Here is a 20,880-nt window from a genome sequence, read left to right on the forward strand (position 1 = left end):
TTGATTATCTAGACTTATGAATGTGATGAAGACAGTATTAATAATGCACATTAAACTGAAAAGGTGAGTCATGGTACTTTTTTTCGGGGAGGAAGATCTAGTTGTTAAGTACTTATTAGCACACCCTTGATCCAGGGTCAGTGTTCTTTCCATTCATTGTACCACCCTGCCTGGTCTTATCTACCCCCTAACATTTTAGGTGAGCAAACTGAGGCCCAGAAGCTATTTGTCTACAGAAATTTGTGGCAGAGTAGGTGGGGCTGTGCTGGAGCTTCAGATACCCAGTCTGGGGTGCTTTCTCCCAGACTTCTCTACCCCCTACTTCTTCTCCCCTTTGGCTTAAATAGTATTCTCACCTTAGGTTTTCTGTTAATGTGCAAATATGTTTCAGAGGTGTTACCCATGAAGTCAGTCACACTTGAGTGTGAATCTATTCATCACACATGAGCTTTTCTCCAGGATGAAGGATCTCAGGAAGAGAGGAGCAGGAAAAAAGGAGGAATATTACAGTAAAGGGAAATAGGGATTACCTCAGGTAAACCTAACTCCATTAGGCATCTTTGTAAAGTCTGTCTGTTCTGACTGCCATAGAAAAGATGCAGCTGTAACATCACCAATCCCTTGACATTATCTGTAGCACTTTGTTCCCATGTTTATTTGTTTTTTGTTCAGTTGCAGCCAATGCTTCATGACCCCATTTGGGAATTTCTTGGGAAAGATACTGGAGTGGTTTGCCATTTCCTTCTCCAGCTTGTTTTATAGATGGGGAAACTGAGGCAAACAGATTTAAGTAACTTGCCCAGGGTCACACAGTTAGAAGTGTCTGAGGCCAGATTTGAACTTCCTGATTCCAGGCGCAGTGCTCTATCCACGGCACCACCTAGCTGCCCATTCCCACATTTGTGTGTTCGTCCTTCATTGCCGAAGAAGACCACGCCATCAGAGAAATGATGACATGACTTGCACTTGGCTTTGTTTTGAGTGAGGGAGGGCTGTGCAGGTCACCAGCCTCACTTCTCCTCCAGAGCCATCTGAATCCAGTGACCAGATAGTCATCAGGATGACTGGAGATGACCCAGGATGAGGCAGTTGGGGTTAAGTGACTTGCCCAAGGTCACACAGCTAGTGAGTGTCAAGTGTCTGAGAGGAGATTTGAACTCGGGTCCTCCTGACTCCTGCACTTGTGCTCTACCCACTGCACCACCTAGCTGCCCCTAATTCCCAGTATTTACTCATTTGTCAAATCCTGTGCATTATGTAATTTCAGTAACCCTTGAATCTGCCCCATCCTTCTTGTTTCTATTGGCCCCACTCTAGCTCAGACCTTCATCGTCAGGGCTTAATCAGGTCCTTCCACTTTCATTCCCACATCTCCTTCATTAATCGTGTCTGACCCCAGATGCTGAGTGGGATCTCACTTCCAGCCCTCAGCCCAGTCTGAAATCTTTCAACAAAATCATCAAGGCAGAAATCCCAAACCAAAGGGGAGTCTGCTGTTCTGTCACTCTGAACCTATCGGTCTTTTCCTCTGGGCTGTTAGTGGTTGCTGAAATTCTAGCCAAGGGCAAGACCACATGTGTTGCTCAGACAAAATCCCAGTTCAGGAATCTACAGAGTGCAGATCAAAAGGGCAGCACTCAGGCTTTCCCCTGGAACAGACTATTTAGGGAATACAAAGAGCTTGCAGATCTCCAACCTGAGCTGTCCCTGAAGGACTGGAACAATGCATCACTCAATTACCTGAAGAAAGCAGCAGTGTGATGGAGCATATACAACCTCAGCCCTTTCTCTAGAATTGCAGAGAGCCCAGCCAGCCCTAACATAACGTCTGAACTCAGGAAGTCGGCTCGAAAAATGAACAAACAAAAAGAATTCCATCGTAACTGGGACACCCAAGACTCAAACTCAGAGGAAGAGATTGACTCAAGAAATTTCAGAGGAACATATGTTGGGTTTACAAGTTCAACCAGAATTCCTGAAAAAGATGAAGCAAAAGGTTTTTTTTTTAAAAGCTCAGAAATGATTTGATAAATGACATGAGAATGTTAGAGGAAAAATTGGAAAAGAAATGAGAACTGTTAAAGAAAGAACTGGAAAGAAAATTACTCACATTGCAGAAGAGGTACAAAACTTAAACCACACAATAGAGTCTCTAAAAATTAGAATGGTTAATGACTACATGAGACAAAAAGAATATTAAAACTAATTCAAAAGACTGAAAAAATAGAAGAAAATGTAGAGCATTTCATAGCAAAAAAACCCAAAAAACACCAATTGACCTGGAAAACAGCTTGATGAGAGACAATAACAAAATAATTAATAATAATAAAAACAATAACTTTTGTTGTTGTTCAATCTAGTCTGACTCTTCATGACACTATTTGGGGTTTTCTTAGCAAAGATCCTGGAATGGTTTATCATTTCCTTCTCCAGTTCATTTTACAGATGAGGAAACTGAGGCAAACAGGGTTAAGTGACTTGCCCAGGGTCTCCCAGCTAGTAAGTGTCTGATGCCAGATTTGAACTCAGGTCTTCCTGATGCCAGGCCTGGCTCTATATCCAATGAGCCACCTAGCTGTCCTAATAATATTGATTATTATGTGCCAGGTATTATGAAAAGTATTTTACAATTATGATTTCATTTTCCCCTCACAACAAATCTGTGAGGTAGGGGCTATTATTATTTCTATTTTAAAAATGAAGAAATTAAGGCAGAGAGAGGTTAAGTTTACTTGCCCAGGGTCACACAACTAGTGGGTGTCTAAGATTGGAATTAAACTCAGGTATTCCTGACTCAAAGTCAAACACTCTTTCTACTGTTCTGTCCCTATTTTAAACTACCTAAAAACCACAATTTTAAAGAAGAGCTTATATGTAATGTTTCAAGAACTCATAATAGAAAATTGCCCAGATCTCTTTGAATCAGAGAGCAAACTGGAAATACAAAAATTTTTGTATTTCCTCTTGAAAAAGAAATATTTTCACGTGAAGCACCATTTTCAATAGAGTTAAAAAGCTGTGTGTTTAACCTGTGACTCAGGATTTATGAAGAAACTATGTGACAGAAAGGTGAGGATAGATTTCTTTCTTGTGATAACTGTCTTGAATGTGATTTTATGAGAAAATCATGTAAAGAGAAGTTTATAAAGAAAACTCTATGAAGATTTTTTGAGAGAAGTTAAAAGGTTGTCTCCTGTCACTTGTGGAGAGAAGATAAGGGAAAAAGTAACTAAAGTCAAAAAGCAATATTAAGATGACTAAGAGACTTTACTCATTATCCGAAGTGAGTTGAATGATTTGGAATAGAGTTTACAGACAAGTGGCTCTGACAGTTACGTTTGTGGTAGCCAAAATATTATAAATAGTCACATTAGGATGCCATAGGAAGTGTATGGAGAGAAGAGAAAGATTGGAATAGTCACTGTGGGCAATGAGATAGAGAATTAATTGGAAAAGAATGAAAGAATTATCAATAAAAAATGAGTGTCCAGTTGAGGTTAGATACCATAAATTTGTAGGGACCTAGTCAACATGATTGAGCCCTTTGTCAGCTTGAGAAAAAGAATGTAAAAGGCATACAAATGAATGAGAGTTTGCTTTTGGCAAGGCATTAGTAGTGATGAGAAAAGGAGGCAAGAGACAGTGCATGCTTGATCTGGATAACTATGGGGTCAAGATTGTGACAGAGGAAAATGGAACCAGACCAGAGAGGTGTGGAAAGACTGTAGGCTGAAATGAAGATGAACAAGGGGTTCAGGAGGAGTAAAGAAAAAAAGGGAGGAAAGGATAGAAAGATGTGATCAGAAAGAGGAATCTCATGGGTCTGGATCATCGAGGTTGAAGAATCATGGGTGGCTTTGAGAACTCTTGCATGCGGTTGAGGTAGAGTGAAGCTGTGGGAAGTGATAAAGTTGATTGAACTGGGAAGACAGGGTGCCGGAGGGACAGCAACATGAGCAGACAATCTAAACCTAGTACTCAAGTACTTGAATTGAAGGGGGAATGACTTGGGGACCAGTAGATAACTAGGAAGAATCTCTTCAGCAGTGGTATCCTCAGTCAGGTGCACAAAGAAAGTTAGGGGTGGGGTTCTGCTTTCCCCCTAGATTTTGAAGATGTCTATCCTGGGCATGGGAATCATGTACTTTGTGCTAATCATTACAACCATTCAGTTCCTTGTTTATTATTCATCAGATCACAGATTTAAAGCTGGAAGGGGCTTTAGAGAAAAGGAGGTCCAATCTGCTCATTTTACAGATGAGAAAACTGAGGCCCAGAAAAATGGTGAGATCTGAATCCAGATCTCTTGACTCCAACCAAGTTATCTTTGCACTGCACCATACAGTCTCCCAATTCATTCACAATACTGCCCATTCACTCATTCATTGAACAGATATTTATTGAAAGTACTTACTCCAGGTATGTGTTTTTGGTTGAAGATTCAAAATAGTATGGAAGCAGTTGGACATCCGTGTAGGCAGAACCAGAAGAGATTTTGAATTTTCCTTCACATTTAAATAAAACACATGAAAAACAAACATGCTGCTGTTTCTCAACATTCCATTGCAACCTGGTGGTCTTGTTGGCTTTGAAAGCCAGTTATGTGAGGAGAGCCTTAACTTCTAAGATTCAAACCTTTCCTACAGACCACACCACAGCTGTTTTAAAGACATCTTATTTTTATTTTCAGTTCTGAATTCCCTTCCCTTCCTCCATTCCTTTCCTCTCATAAATTTGTAGGGACCTAGTCAACATGGTTGAGCCCTTTTTCAGCCTGAGAAAAAGAATGTAAAAGGCATATGAATGAATGAGAGTTTCTTTTGGCCAGGCATTAGTGGTGATGAGAAAAGGAGGCAAGAGATTCTAACTCAAAAGACAGTTGAGGAACCCAGAAATATGATACCCACATACATATGAATTTATGCAAAACATATTTCCACAATAGCCACTTTCCCCCACCCTGCCCCACCTCAAAAAACAAAACAAAACAAAACAAGAAAAATAAAGAGAAAAAAAGTTTAATCTGCATTCTTAATCTATTCAGTTTCTTTCTGGAGGTGGATAGTATATTTCATCATAAGTCCTTTGGAATTGTGACCAATCACTGTATTGATCAGTTACTAAGTCTTTCACAATTGATTATCATTGTAATATTACTGTTACTGTGTACACTGTTCTCCTGTCTTGCTTTCTTCACATTGCATCAGTTCATATACATCTTCCCAGGTTTTTCTGAAACCATCTCCTTCATATTTTCTTATAGTGTGATAGTATTCCATCAATCATATACCATAACTTGTTCATTCATCCCCCAATTAATGGACATGTCCTCAATTTCCACACAGCTGTTTTAGATACTGTGTCTTTACTGGAAACAAAATACATGCATATTGATGGGAGAATGGCTAAACCAACTGGTGCATGGATCCAATGAACAAGCATTTGTTAAGCACTTAGCGTGTGCCAGGCAATGGGGATACAAAGACAAAAACAAAGTACTGGCCCTCAAGGAGCTTCCATTCTTCCAATGGTGGAGACAATAAGTAAATAGGTAGATATAAGATATATCCAGAGTAGATGGAAGGCTCTCTGACAGGGGAAGGTATTGGCAGCTAGGGGAGGGATAGGGAAAGGACCCCTAGAGAAGACTGGATTTGAGCAGAGTCAAGAACGAATCCAGGGAGACCATGGGGCATGAATGAAAGGCAAGAGCATTACAAGTGTGAGAGCAGCCAGTCAAGGGCATAAAGATGGCAGGTGGGATGGTACGTTTGAGGGACTGCATGTAGGCCAGTGTTGTGTTGCTATAATGTACCCTTAACAAAGGAGAGTTCAGTGTGAGAAGACTGGGAAGGTCGGAAGGGGCCAGTTATGAAATACTAAACAGGGAAGTTTTTATTTGATCCTGGAGGTAATAGAGAGGTAATATAAGAACAAAAGACATCAATAAAAATGAATTTCTAAAAAAGACTGCATCTTGAGACTTCATCTAGCAGGAGTCCTAGAAGAAAGTAAGGTAGATTTAGAGCATTATAATTAGATTGGACTTTTAAAAATGCAGGTGATGGTTAATAAGGCTACAGAGAAGGAGAGTGAATAGGAAGAGTTTGGGATGTTGTGGCGGGATTTGGGGAGGAAATGCAACCTTCTGGAAAGAGTTTATAATCTTTTAAGATTTAATAAATATGACAAAATATAATAAAAATAATTACAATTACATTCCATCTCATGATATTCATGAGGAAATCTGGAGGAAGGCTGTATCTCCATTCTTTTGAAGGGGAAATGTTTTCATGTGAAGTACCATTCTCAATACAGTTAAGAAGCTGCAGGTTTAATCTGTGACTCAGGATGTTGTCTCATGTATTTGCCTTCTAGAAAAAAGTACCATGTAGAAAAATGAATTTTTTTTTTGCCTGGCTTTAAAAACTTTGAATCATAATGAAAATTCCAGTCACCTCACTACAACGACATGACAATCTTCTTTAAAAGGTGGAAAGCACCCAATAAAAGAGCCATTGTGATTACTGTGGTTCAGACTGTTGTGGGCATGTGATTAGTGCCCAGTAAAGACTGTTGATTGATCTTAGTGATTTGGAAAGGATACATTCAACCAAATTTTGTTTTTCTCCTAAGAAGCGGATGTAAACAATCAATGATGATCCTTCATTTGGACCTCCACAACATCCAGCTCATACATCACATGACCCTTGCAAGATCTGGAGGTGGGAGGGACTTCAGAGGCCATCTAGTCCACCCTCTACTCACCCCCCACCCAACTGACAGATGAGGAAAGTGAGGGTCAGAGAGATGAAGTGATTTGCTCAACAGATGACAGAGAAACCCTCTCATCTCTCCTCTTTTCTCCTCTTCTAAATCCAGCCCCTTCCTTCATTCCCTCATTACCTCTACCCAGGACCAGTGATGTTAAACTCAAATAAAACAGGTGATGGATTGACCTAGAAAATCACGTTAGCCTTATCTATGTTCTATTGCATTTTCATTTATTTTCTTAACTGTTTCCTCATTGCATTTTAATCTGGTTCAGGCTGCAGTCCTGAGTATTGTGGACTGCATGCTGCTAGCTGGAGCATGTTTGATACGTCAGCCCTGGACTATTACAGCAGCCTCTTCCAGCCCCCAGTTCCCTTCATCATCTGTCTGTCATACAGCTACCAAAATCATTTTCCTAAGGCACAGATCTGACCACATCACTCCTCAAATCAGAAATGGTCAGTAGCTCACTATTGCCTCTAGAATAATTGAAGACCCTCCACCACCCGGTTCTCAGCTACATTTTCAGCCTTATTTTTCACTACTTCCCATACATGGAGTGAAACACACCCTGTTTCAGCCAAGCAGCCTCCTAGGAGTTCCACTTCCAAACTGATGTTTTCTCCTACTTCCTGAGTGGAGGCAGCCAGGTGGCACAGTCTGGACTTGAAATCAAAAGCTCTGAGTTCAAATACCAGTTCACACACTTAATAGCTGTTGGACCCTGAGCAGGTCACCTCTCTCTAATCTAATTCAGTCCTATCCAGTCAACATTTATTAAGCATCTACTATGTGCCAGGTGCTGTTCTAAGAGCTGGGGGTGTGTGTTCGTCTTTCGTTGCCTAAGAAGACCATGCCATCAGAGAAATAATGACATGACTTACACTTGACTTTATTTTGAGTGAGGGAGGGCTGTGCAGGTCATCAGCTTCACTTTTCCTCCAGAGCCATCTGAATCCAGTGACCAGATGTTCATCAGGATGACTGGAAATGACCCAGGATGAGGCAATTGGGGTTAAGTGACTTGCCCAAGGTCACACAGCTAGTGAGTGTCAAGTGTCTGAGGTGAGATTTGAACTCAGATCCTCCTGACTTCTGCACTGGTGCTCTATTCACTGCATCATCTAGCTGCCCCAAGACCTGGGGGTACAATCAATAGAAAGAAGCTGTATATAACCCTTTGTGTGTCCCAGAAGGGACCCTTCTCAGAATAAGGTTTTTAAAGGCAAAAACCAAACCAAACCATAGGATTACAGAGGAAGCCAATTATATTGAAATTCAGTTACCAAAATAGTTTTTTCTAAAGTTCACAGCCCCCTGGTAGAGTCTTTAATTAATGGTTGGCACCGGGCAAAAGAAAGGCTGCGGGTGACCTTGCAGAGTGCCAAATGGACCTCTGAGCTTGGCAGGCGGGAAAGAGGTGGTGTGGAGAGCGGGGTGCCAGCTGTCATCGCCTCCTCTGACTTTCTCCTTGCTGCTAATTAGGTCCGTGGAACGAAGCCCGACGACGACCAAGCGCCTGGCCATGAGGGAGAAGGGCCGGCGGCAGGCAGTCCGCGGGCCGGCGTTCATGTTCAACGCCCGCGGTCCGAGCCTCACCGCGGAGGAGGAGCGCTTCCTGGACGCCGCCGAGTATGGGAACATCCCGGTGGTGCGCAAGATGCTGGACGAGTCGGAGACCTTGAACGTGAACTGCGTGGACTACATGGGCCAGAACGCGCTGCAGCTGGCCGTGGGCAACGAGCACCTGGAGGTGACGGAGCTGCTGCTCAAGAAGGACAACCTGAGCCGCATCGGCGACGCGCTGCTGCTGGCCATCAGCAAGGGCTACGTGCGCATCGTCGAGGCGCTGCTCAGCCACCCGGGCTTCGCGGCCGGCCGCCGCCTCACGCTGAGCCCCGGCGAGCAGGAGCTGCGCGACGACGACTTCTACGCCTACGACGAGGACGGCACGCGCTTCTCCCCGGACATCACGCCGGTCATCCTGGCGGCGCACTGCCAGAAGTACGAGGTGGTGCACATGCTGCTGACCAAGGGCGCGCGCATCGAGCGGCCGCACGACTACTTCTGCAAGTGCCCCGACTGCGCCGACAAGCAGCGGCGAGACTCGTTCAGCCACTCGCGCTCGCGCATCAACGCCTACCGCGGCCTGGCCAGCCCGGCCTACCTGTCCCTGGCCAGCGAGGACCCTGTGCTCACGGCCCTCGAGCTCAGCAACGAGCTCGCCAAGCTGGCCAACATCGAGAAGGAGTTCAAGGTGAGGCGGGCCGGCGCCGTGGGGCGGGAGCGCGAGTGTGCATGAGAGTGTGTATGTGTGCACGCGTGTGTGAGCGAGTGCGAGTGTGCATGAGTGTTTGTGTGCACGCGTGTGTGTGAGCGCGAGTGTGCATGAGAGTGTGTATGTGTGCACGCGTGTGTGAGCGAGTGCGAGTGTGCATGAGTGTTTGTGTGCACGCGTGTGTGTGAGCGAGTGTGCATGAGAGTGTGTGTGCACGCGTGTGTGTGAGCGAGTGTGCATGAGAGTGTGTGTGCACGCGTGTGTGTGAGCGCGAGTGTGCATGAGAGTGTGTGTGCACGCGTGTGTGTGAGCGCGAGTGTGCATGAGAGTGTGTGTGTGCACGCGTGAAGAGTGGGAATGGCCCCGACCCCTTTCAGGACAGTGGTTTTAAATGCATAAAACACAATATCTAGGAGTACAAAGGAAACCAAATAAAGTATATTGAAATACAGGTATATATGTACTTATACATATATGTAGATATCTATCTATCTATCTGCTTATCTGTCTATCTATCTATCTATCTATCTATCTATCTATCTATCTATCTATCTATCTATCTATCTATCTATTTTTTATCCCATTCAAGTTTCCCCCGCAATCTCTGCCTAGACCTAAGAGAGTTAACAGTTGGCTTAGGCTGTGCACACACTGGTTCTTTCTTATGGGTACTGTGGGGGACCATTAAAGAGGTAGATTTCCAGGAGTTGGCAGGTTTGAGCTGGTAAGTCCACCTCCGATGCTGGGCACATCCCTTCCTCTCCGGGGCTTCAGTTTCTTCATGGATAAAATGGAGGGATTGAGCTCTGTCCTTAGGACTTAAACTGAGATCCTGAGATCCTCCTGTGACTGTCACTGATGGCTTTGGATCTTCAATCAAGCTGGTCACATCCTCTGCTCCTGGTTATTGCTTGATGTTTAGAACATCCAGTTAAAATATGCCATCTAGGGGACCCTAGAGTTAGAGCTAGGATGGATCTTGGAAGTTATCTAGCTCAGTCCTCTTATTTTAGGAATGAGGAAACTGAGACTACAGTAGGTTAAGCCATTTGGTCAAGCAGGATTTGAATCTAGCTCCTGTGATGCCAAGTGCTATTGGTTGTTTTTCTATTAGACTTGGTTTGATTCAGTGGGGAACATGGGGAAGTGGTGTGGAAGCTCTCTCTGGAGTTACAGACCTTGCATACAACCAAGCCATGGTGCTCTGTCTACTTCCATGCTCTGGAACACTGCTGTTCAAGTGTATAGGACTCTTCATGATCCCATTTGGGATTTTCTTGGTAAAGATACTGGAGTAGTTTACCATTTCCTTTTCCAGCTCTTTTTACAGATAAAAAACTGAGGCAAGCAGGGTTAAGTGACTTATCAGCTAATTAAGTGTCTGCATCTGAATTTGAACTCAGAAAGATGTTTTCCTGATCCAGGCCCAGCACTCTGTGCACTGTGGCACCACTTAGCTGCCCCTAGGAGCATGAAGAGACAGTTTATCTCTTTAAGAAAAGATTGGGGAATTAGCTGGGTATTCATAGCCCCAGATTTTTCCTCCCCTATTGTAATTATTTCTGTGCACTGATTAATTGCTGCACTTCAGTCTCTCCCCCATCCTTCTATTACCCCCCACACACGAGTATTTTAATAGACTCTTCCCTTCCTTCTGTCTTCATCTGTAAAAATGAGGAAGTAGGGTTTAGAGCAGATGACCTTTAGGGTCACTACCCTAAATCTATGACCTTTTAAGAGGATTCTACATTACAGTGGTTCTTAATATTAATAAGGCAATTTGATGGAGTACTGGATAGAATGCTGGGCCTGGAGTCAGGAGATCTGTGTTCAAATCCTTCGTCAGACATTTAACTAGCTGTGTGACCCTGAGCAAGTCAGTTAAGCTCTATCTGCCTCAGTACCCCCATCTATAAAACAGGAATAGGAATGATGCTTTCTTCACAGGGTGGTTATGAAGATCAAATGAGACAAGATTTGTAAAGCATTTTTCAAAGTAAGCCAGATATTATTAGATCAAAGGTTCTGTGGTGATCAGTTAGCCTGCCCTGCTAGGCTAGCATTGGGAAGGCCACATCAGCAGCTCTGTCCTGTCCCAGCTCTGAAGATCCTACTGCTTGACAAGCCTTCTCTGTTGTCAACTTCACTTGGTAGTTCAGCACAGCCTTCAATTGCACATGGCAAAAAAAAAAAAATGGTGTGTTGTTGAGAATCAATGTATAATATTGATACGTGTGTGAGTCACATGTACCCTCCTGTCGCCTACACTTAACAAATGTTGTTTAAATTGAATCAGTTCCCTTCAAAGATCTTCTGGAGATAAAATCCTAGTATAGAATATTACTTATTATGATTCATTTATGAAAATTTGGAGAGCTCCTACCCCTGACATCCACAGCCAAGGATGTGACCAAAAGCAGACAGTACATTTTGGCATCACTTAAAAAGGAATTAGTGAATGTAAATTTCCTCAAGACAAGTGTCCCGGCAATTCCAAATGAATGTTGATACAATCCAGGTCATTAGCAACTGGACAAAATCTCCTTTTCTCCCAGGAGACAGTGGAGTGTATGGGAAAGAACCCAAGGCTGAGATTCAGAGGATTCAATCAAAAAACTGAATCACAGTTCTGACGCTTACCACCTGAGCCCCATGACCTCTCTGCGCTTCTTTCTCTTCCTTTGTAAATTGTTTCTGGATATTCTGAGTTCACTAGAAAAACAGAGTAGCAGAGAAATAAAGGGAGTTCTGTTTTTAAATCAAAGGTAATTTCGGTGGATATTTCATCAACAACCAGCAATCTTTCTTGTTCATTAGCTATTGAGGGAAATGTTTTTCCTACTTTTTCCAGCTTTTTTTATAGGCTTTGAACGGTTTTATAACCTTTGAACGGTTCTGCCCATTATATCTGGAACATTGTTCAATCTAGCCACTCTGTTTTCAGGAATGCCCTTGTCTCCCCATGCTTCCAGACAACAACATAAATATGAATCCTGGCCACAGTGGTGGGGACCTTCTCCTCCTCAGTACCAGCCCTCCAGTGGGTATAGAGAAGAACAATGAGAGTGAGAAAATCTTTCAGGACTCAGGTCTGCTACTTATTGCCTCTGTGTTCTTGAGCAAATCACCTTTGTCTGTGGGCTTCAGAAAAGCTCAAAGTGTGACCAGGATTGTAAAACATCAAAAACTCAGCAGTTGTAGATGGAAGTAGCAGGATAAGTGGTGGGCTTGGGGGAGATACAGAGGAAGAAACAATTGTAAAAGGAGTCAGTCTCCTAATGTGAGGGACTCTAGATCACTTCAAGAGGGTGGAACATGAAGGTGAGAACATAAGGTCATAGAGGTATGGATTTGGAACTGGAAAGAACATTAGGGTCCAGCCTTCTTACTTTGCAGCTGAGGAAACAGTCATAGAGACTTGCTCAAACTTGCTCAGTCACACAGCCAATAAATGTCTAAGGTGAACTCAGATCTATCCTGACTCTGGGTTCAGCACTCTATCCACTTCTCCATGATGCCTCTAAGCTGAGGTTGTAGCTTCCTTTAAAGTCTGCTAAGTGGGTGGCCCTTCCTGGTTCAGTGGTCAGTCCTCTTTGAAAGCATCACCCAATCCCTGCTGCTGCCAAGTGATTGCATCAAAATGCTAAATTTCTAGGTCCTTCATGAATGACCCGGAGTCCCGATGACCTAGCAGAAATGACCCGTAGATCAGGGGCCTCACTGGTTTATTCCCATCACACTTGCCCTGATTTGCAGTCCTCAGCAAATCATTTGGGATGCCTTTAGCTCATTTTCCCATATCCTCAATCCCAGAAAGTCTCTGGTGACCTGAGAAGGCTCAAGCAGTGGCTTGCACTAAAGACCTTCAACAAAGTGCACGTGACAGTTTTTAATGGCTCCTAAATGCGATTAAAGCAGACTATTCTGCCCAGTTCTTAAATATTCCCCAAATTAACAGTCTTTGTGGAGGGCCTGAATCTGCCAAAGGCAGAGATATCAATTTCTCCGAAATACAAAGTTATATAAAGTCAACAAAAGATGTTTTACAAAGTTTATCATGTGTTTACTACCTGTTCCAACCCAGTCACCTAGAAAAAATAGTTATTGGAAATCAACAAACATTTATTGAACGCCTACTATGTGCCAGGCATTGTGCTAAATACTGGAGATACAAAAAAAGAAAAAGAGGCAAAAGACAGTCCCTACTTTCAAGGAGCTTACAGTCTAAAAGGAGAGAAAACAAACACACAAATAAATGCTAAGCAAGCTATAATTAAGAGAAGGAAGGTTAAAATCAGTACCCTTTTCTGGTGCCATCCTCAGCTGGCCAGGTGTACTGTTTCCTTTAAAGCAGACTAAGTGGAGACTTGCCACTGTGTCTGAAGATGCCATCCATCAGGCATTCATTTCTGATTTTTCGTTGAAATTAATTAAAATCTTTTAAACTCTCCCATGGGGGTATTTCCATAACATTGATCCTTGTGCGCACGTGACTGTTTACGCAGTCATCCTTTCCCTTAAAGCTTTTCAGTTAAACTATTAACAGTGATATATACATTTATACACACACGTGTATATATATATATGTACAGTTACTATTACTTGACCATAACTTTAGGCTATGTTGGGCAAACCACAGTTATTTTTACCAGGCCACCTTTCTCAATTAGTGACTTACCTTTGATTGCATGATACAGACTGTAGTCAATTCATTACATATCAAACCTTTGAAGTGGAACTGAGGATCACTTAGTGGAGAAGTACACATATACACATGGTACAACTAACTGCTTCCAATCTTAAGCAAACAAAGGGATATTTTTTGTTTCCTCCCTATTAAAAACTATAGTTCTAATATGTCAATTGGGTTTTTACTATTTTCCCAGTATATTTGTGTACAAATAAGTTTTATGGTGCCTCTCACTGCAATATCTAGGCTTATTATTGGTATCTCCAAGTCATCAATGAAATGCTGACTCTCTACTTGTGTTTCTGCACTTCTTATCAAGTGCCCTATCTCTACACTGATTTGTTCTAGCTTGTAATATTTTGCATTAAAATTTTTGTAAGAAAAAGGAGAGGCAAGTTCCTGCAGTTAAGAGAAATTAGGGAAGGGTTCCTGTAGAAGGTGAAATTTTAGCTAGGACTTAAGGAAGCCAGGGAGGTCAGTAGTCAGAGTGGAGGAGGGAGAACATTCCAAAGATGGGGATATCCAGAGAAAATTCCCATGGCTAAGTGATAAAGTGTCTTGTTCATAGGATAGTTAGGAGGCTGATGTCAGAGTAAAAGACAGGGAGTAAGGTGTAAGAAGACTGGAAAGGTAACAGGGTGCTAGGTGTTGAAGGACTTTGAATGCCAAATAGGGCATTTTATGTTTGATCCTGGACAATGCGGAGCCACTGGAGTTTATTGAGTAGGAAGATGACATGGTCAGATCTGCACTTTAGGAAAATCACTTTAGGGACTGAGTGGAGAATGGATCGGAATGGGGAGAGACTTGAGATAAGTAGGCCCACCAGCAGCCATCTCAGTAATTGAGGCTTAAAGTGATGAGGGCCTGAACTCTAGCAGTGGCGGTGTCCAAAGAAAGAAGGGGGCATATTCTAGAGATGTCCCAAAGGAAAAGTCAACAGGCCTTGGCAACAGTTTGGGCATAGATGATGGGGGTAGAATTAAGGTTACACTTAGATACTAAGGGTTAGACTGGAAGGAGGCATCCCTGCCTTCTCATCACAAGAACTCCCATAGAGAGAGCAGTACCATACTTCATATTCCAGAGAGAAGAATAGGAGAGTTTTCTCTCCTTTTAAAGTCAGTTGAATGGCTTGGATAGTGAAGAATCCATGTGGATTGCTAAGCTGCAAGCCTGAGAGGTTGGGAAGATAGTGTTGCCCTCTCCAGTAAAAGGGGAAAGAGGAGGATTTAGGGGGAAAGAGAATGAGTTCTTTTTGGACATACTGAGTTTGAGATGTCTACAGAGTAGTTGGAGAGGTGATATTGGAGGTCAGCAAAGAGATTGAAGCAGGAATTAATTCATGGGAGCTGATGAGATCACCAAATGAAGGAGTACAGAGGAAGAAGAGAAGAGGGCCCAGGACAGACCCTTGAGGGTCACTGACAGTTAGATGACCTGGAGGAAAAACTAACAAAAAAGCCAGAGGAGAATGGGTCAGAGAGGGAGGAGGAGGACCAGGAGAGAGAAGAAAGTATTATGGAAGAGAACGATCCAGCAGTGCCAAAGGTTGAAAAGAAGTCAAGGAGAACAGATTGAGAAAATTTTTAGGATTTGGCACTAAAGTGATCATTAGTAACTTTGGAGAGAGCAGTTTGGATTGAAAGTTGGAAGCCAGACTGTAAAGGATTAAGAAGAGAATGAGAGGAAAGGAGGTGGAAGAGCCTTTTATAAACAGCCTTTTTGAGGAGTTAAGCTACAAAGGGCAGAAGAGATAAGGGATGAGAATTATTAGGGATGGAAGGATCAAGTGAAGGTGTTTTCGGGATGGAAGAGACATGGGGATGTTTGTACGCAGTAGGAAATGAGCCAGTAGACAGAGAAGGATTGAAAACAAGTGAAAGAGTAGAGATGATAGAGGGGCAGTCTGTTGGAGAAAAAAAAGAAAAGCTTATTTTCTTCTCCTAGAGAGAATATTTAGGACCAAATGAACTCCTAGAACAAGTAAGGTTCTCCAAAAAGGGATTAGTGACAGGAGATCACTGAGAAGTCAAATTTTAACCAGAGTTACTGGGTTCCTCCATGGGTCCCCATAGCACAAATGGCAACCTATCCTTTCCCACAATGGATGAAGACATCAATCCAGACCAAAGCTCCAACACAATCTCTCCAGGCATACCAGCAATACAGAGGGCACACCAAACTGAGGTCTGAACTCACCCAACAAAGTGACCATCAGGCTCAGCTTAAAAGAAAGCAAAAAATCCTTCATGACATATGTGAGACTCAAAAAGATGATTAAACACTTGAGCTTGTTTGGGAATGAACCCCTCAGATATCAGACAAGGTCCATAAGTATAGAAACAAACCCTCTTGGTAAAAAGGTACTCTTTACATGAAAAATTATTGGACTACCTGAAAGTCATGATCAATGAAATAGCCTAGACATCATCTTTCAAGAAATTATCAAGAAAAACTGCCCCAATATTCTGGAACCAGAGGGTAAAATAGAAATGGAAAGAATCCACTGATCACCTCCTGAAAGAGATCCCCAAAGGAAAATTCCTAGGAATATTGTGGCCAAATTCCAGAGTTCCCAGGTCAAGGAGGAAATATTACAGGCAACCAGAAAAAAACAATTTGAGTACCATGGAAACACAATTAGGATAACACAAGATCTAGCAGCTTCTACGCTAAGGGATCAGAGGGCCTGGAATATGATATTCCAGAGGTCAAAGGAGATAGGACCAAAACCAAGAATCACCTACCCAGCAAAACTGAGTATAATACTTCAGGGGGGCGGAAATGGAACTTCAATGAAATGGAGGACTTCCAAGCATTCTTGTTGAAAAGACCAGAGCTAAATAGAAAATTTGACCTTCAAATACAAGAATCAAGAGAAGTATGAAAGATAAACAGGTGATAAAGGACTTATTAAAGCTGAACTGTTTACATTCCTATATGGAAAGATGATATTTGTAACTTATGAGACCTTTGTCAGTATTAGGATAGTTGGAGGGAATATATATGTATGTATGTATGTGTGAATGTGTGTATGTATGTATGTGTATATGTGTGTATAAATATGTGTATATGTATGTATGTGTGTGTGTGTGTGTGTGGAGAGAGTGTGTACAGGGTAAGCTGAAGATGAAGGGATGATATCTAAAAAATAATATTAAGTGTTGAGAGGAATGTACTAGAGAAAGAGAAAGGAAGAGGTAGAACATAGTAAATCATCTCACATAAAAGTGGCAAGAAAGTTATTACAATGGAGGAGAAGAGGGGGAAGATGAGAGGGAAGCCTTCCTTTCATCATTTGGTTTCAGGAGGGAATAACATACACACTCAATTGGGCATGGAAGATTATCTTACCATACAGGAAAGCAAGGGGAAAAGGGATAAGAGAGAAAGGATAATAGAAAGGTTGGCACATTGGGGGAAGGGGTAATCGGAAGCAAGCACTTTTGTAGAAGAACAGGTCAAAGAAGAGAATAGAATAAATGGAGGGTGGGACAGAATATATAATTATATTATGACTATAATGGAAGTGTTTTGCATAACTGCACATGTATAACCTGTATTGAATTGCTTTCCTTCTCAATGAGTTGGGTGAGGATGGGGGAAGGAAGAGAATGTGAAACTCAAAGCTTTAAAAATGAATGTTGAAAATTGTTTTTACATGCAACTGGGAAATAAGATGTATAAGCATAGAAGGGAAGGAGTTAAGAGGATAGGGTGTGGGGGCATGATAGAAGAGAGAGCAGATTGGAGGAAAGGGCAATCAGAATACATGCTGTCCTGGGGTGGGGGGAGGGGAGAGATGGGGAGAAAATTTGATATTCAGAATTTTTTGGAAGTGAATGTTGAAAACTGAAAATAAATAAACTTATTCAAAAAAGGAAAAAAAAGTAAAGTGCTGGACAATTTTACCAAAAACAAACAAACAAAAAGATGAAGAGGAGAGAAGTTACTAAGTAAAATACAGCCTGGAAGAAAAAGAACCATAACAATATCAGAACTCAGGTTGAAGAAAACAGATGAACCTTGACAGACAATGTGATGGACAGGCTTACTCGAGCTTACCCAGCATATGAGAGATCCAAGAGTTAGTGGTGCTTTCCTTTAGTTAATGTCAGGATGGAGAGAGAGACACAGACAGAGAGTATATAGTTGGTGTATATGTTTGTGTATATGTATAATAGAATATGTATATGTTGGTATACCTATGTACATTACGTATACATATGTTGGTATATATATGGTATATACAATGTTAGTATACATAGTATACATACACACACATTGTATATTATCTATTACATTGGCATGTATACAAACACACACATATATGTCCATACACACGCACATATATGGGCTTGTATGTTTGTGCACATATACATACCTGTTTCTATCTGAGGCAGGTTTTGAAGCTTTCTCTTACTGAATTCCAAGGCTAGCTCCCTATCCTCTATACCAAGCTGCCTCTCCTGATGTTGAGACAAGACGTTTTGCTTACAGTTTTTCTTACTGGAAGCATGTCTTTGTTTCTCAGCTAATGTGTTGTGTGCATGTGCAGAAAAGTCCACTTCCTTCCTGAGTTTTGTGCAGTTCATAAAATACTTCCTAAAGCCTTTCCCAACCCACGTAATCCTTGTGCCTTCCCTCTGGTAATTCTTTCCTTTCTAATCTTGTTTGTAGAGAGGTACTTGCATGTTGTCCTCCCGTTAGTCTGGGAGCACCTGGAGATCAGGGATGGCCTTTCTTTGTATCTCCAGTACTCAGCATACAGTTGGTGCTTAATAAATGCTCGTTGACTGACTGCCTAGAGCTGGAAGGGATGTTAGAGGTTATCTATTCTGAGCAGCTCCTTTTATGACTTGCAGGGTTAGGCATTGATCCCCTGGATCTTCTGGGGGATGGCAGGAGATTGGCTGCCTTGATGGTGCCTCTCCTACCAGGATGATGAAGGAATGACCAGCTTCCACTCTGCCCATGTTTCTGTGAGTGTCCTCCTGAGCTGAGGATGAGCATGAAGCTGTCCTAAGTGGGAAATCTGTCCTTGAAAATCCAGCAAAGAGATTGGACTCAGGAGACAAACAGGCCTTTCCCAAGGTGCTCTGATCAGGCCCCTAGGAGCAGACAAAGAGGCAGCTTTCCTTTTTCAGAGTCCTGTGAGAAATCTGAACCCTCCCTGTTGGCCGGTTTTATGCCTGGCCTAGTGGCATGGGGGAGCTTTGGAGGAAAATTCTGGTCTGTTCTATATGTGAATTTCCAGGGTCTGAGACTGAAGCTCTTGCTGCCCATGGAGACTTTAATTAGGCTTCCTCCCTTTCTCTGATTTGGTTCATACCCCTATTCTAAAGCTTCAAGGCAAACAACTCATTGTGTGCTGAGTTGGATGTTTTCCATGACTCATCTTTATGACTCTGACTTGAGAGGTTGGTCAGTCAGTCAGACAGTCAATCAGCAAGTGCCTACTAGATGCCACTGTGTTGTGCACCAGAGGGGCTAGCAAATTGTGTGCGGGGGGAACAGAAAACTCCTTTCAAGTCTGCTGCTTATCACATGTATGTAAAGATCATATAGAATAACGTATTTGGTGGGGGTCGTGAGATTCAGATCTGTGATTTCATCAGTGTGCATGGGGAGTACCCAGTGTGGAAAGTCCCTCTAAGAACTTGGATTAGCAACTCAGCAGCAGACCCTTCTCTCACCACTGCCCACCTCCCCATGAAATCCTAGAGCCAGACGAAAGAAATAAAACAAAGAAGTCTTGTTTTACCTCCCTCGATGAAACTCACATGAAATCATGTTTGTGAAGTGCTTTTTAAACAGGAGAACACTATAGAAATGCCAGACATACTTGCCTAGTTGTTGCTGCAGTGGGAAGAGTGTTGGACCTGGAGTCAGGAGGACCTAAGTTCAAATCCTACCTCAGAAAATTGTAACCCATCCCCTCTTACAAATCAATTAGCTTCTCAATCTCAGTTTCCTCATTTACTAAAAAGGAGAAATACTAGTGCCTTCCTCACAGAGTGGTTGTGACGATGGATTCAAAGGAGGTACGTAAGGCACTTTGCAAAGTGATCTATATGCATCTTGGCTGTTATTTTTATTTTGGCAAAGCTGGACCACTGAGGTCCTGGGGATTCAGAGGGGACCTGCTTTCTAAGAAGGGACCTTGTGCACTTTTAGGGGGGGCCAGAGCCTCAGCTCAGGGGGCTTCATTTATTCAAGAAGGAGCAGAGATCAGTGAGCCCTGCTCAGTGATGATGCTCTGGGCTCCGGAAATATGCAAATGAAATGAAAGATTCATTCACAGAATATTTTTAGCAAAGTGTTAGTTCCAATGTCCTGGAAAATGTTCTCGCAGTTATTGATACTCTGCAGCCCTTGAGGATTCAATTACGTGTCAGCAGCTTCATTCTCTCTTCCCAGCTCTGAGGGCATGGATGTGTCCTTCAGCGCGCAGAGGAGCTGTCCTTAGGAAGGTAGAAATAGAGCTGGGAAGTCTGCACAGGCGTGGGGCAGGGAAACCTCTTTATGGTTTCCATTGACCTGGAATTAGAGGTCACAAGGCAGCATTCTGGAGTCAGGTCTTGTTCAGGGCATAAACTGGTGGTGTGAACTTGAGCTAATCCCTTCCTTTCTTCTCCTCTCTCCTTTCCTCCCTTTTCCTTTTTGTCTCCTTCCTCCCTTCCTTTTCTTTTTAAAACAATTTAAAATTTTAAAATTAAAAAAAAATTGACTGACACTGTATTTTATACGTGGTTGTTTAGTCATTCCTGACTCTCTGTGACTCTATTTGGGGTTTTCTTGGCAAAGGTACTGGAGTGGTTTGCCACTTCCTTCTCCAGCTCATTTTACAAATGAGGAAACTCTTGCAAATAAGCTTAAGTGACTGGTCCAGGGTCACCCAGCTAGTAAGTGTCTGAGGCAGGATTTGAACTCAGGAAGATGAGTCTCCTTGACTCCAAGCCCAGTGCTCTGTGCACTATAGCACCACCTAGCTGCCCCTGTTTGTGTTTTACATGACTATTATTATGTCCTGATGATATGCTGCTGCCCCGTAGCACCTACATGATCAGATATAAACTCCTCTTTTTGACATTTAGATCTCTTCACATCCCGGCCCCTTCCCACCCATCCAGCC

General features: G+C 42.6%; 1 protein-coding gene across 1 annotated transcript in view; it reads left to right on the plus strand.

The window, feature by feature from the left end:
- The window catches only part of TRPC3 (transient receptor potential cation channel subfamily C member 3), a 92,420-nt gene that overhangs the window by 10,481 nt on the left and 61,059 nt on the right, over positions 1-20,880 (plus strand). Inside the window, exon 2 of the mRNA XM_072625228.1 lies at positions 8,260-9,031. Within this exon, the coding sequence (XP_072481329.1) occupies positions 8,260-9,031 (772 nt within the window). The remainder of the gene's footprint in view (positions 1-8,259; positions 9,032-20,880) is intronic.

This window comes from Notamacropus eugenii, chromosome 7 (assembly GCF_028372415.1).
Source record: "Notamacropus eugenii isolate mMacEug1 chromosome 7, mMacEug1.pri_v2, whole genome shotgun sequence".
Classification (NCBI taxonomy): Eukaryota; Metazoa; Chordata; class Mammalia; order Diprotodontia; family Macropodidae; genus Notamacropus; species Notamacropus eugenii.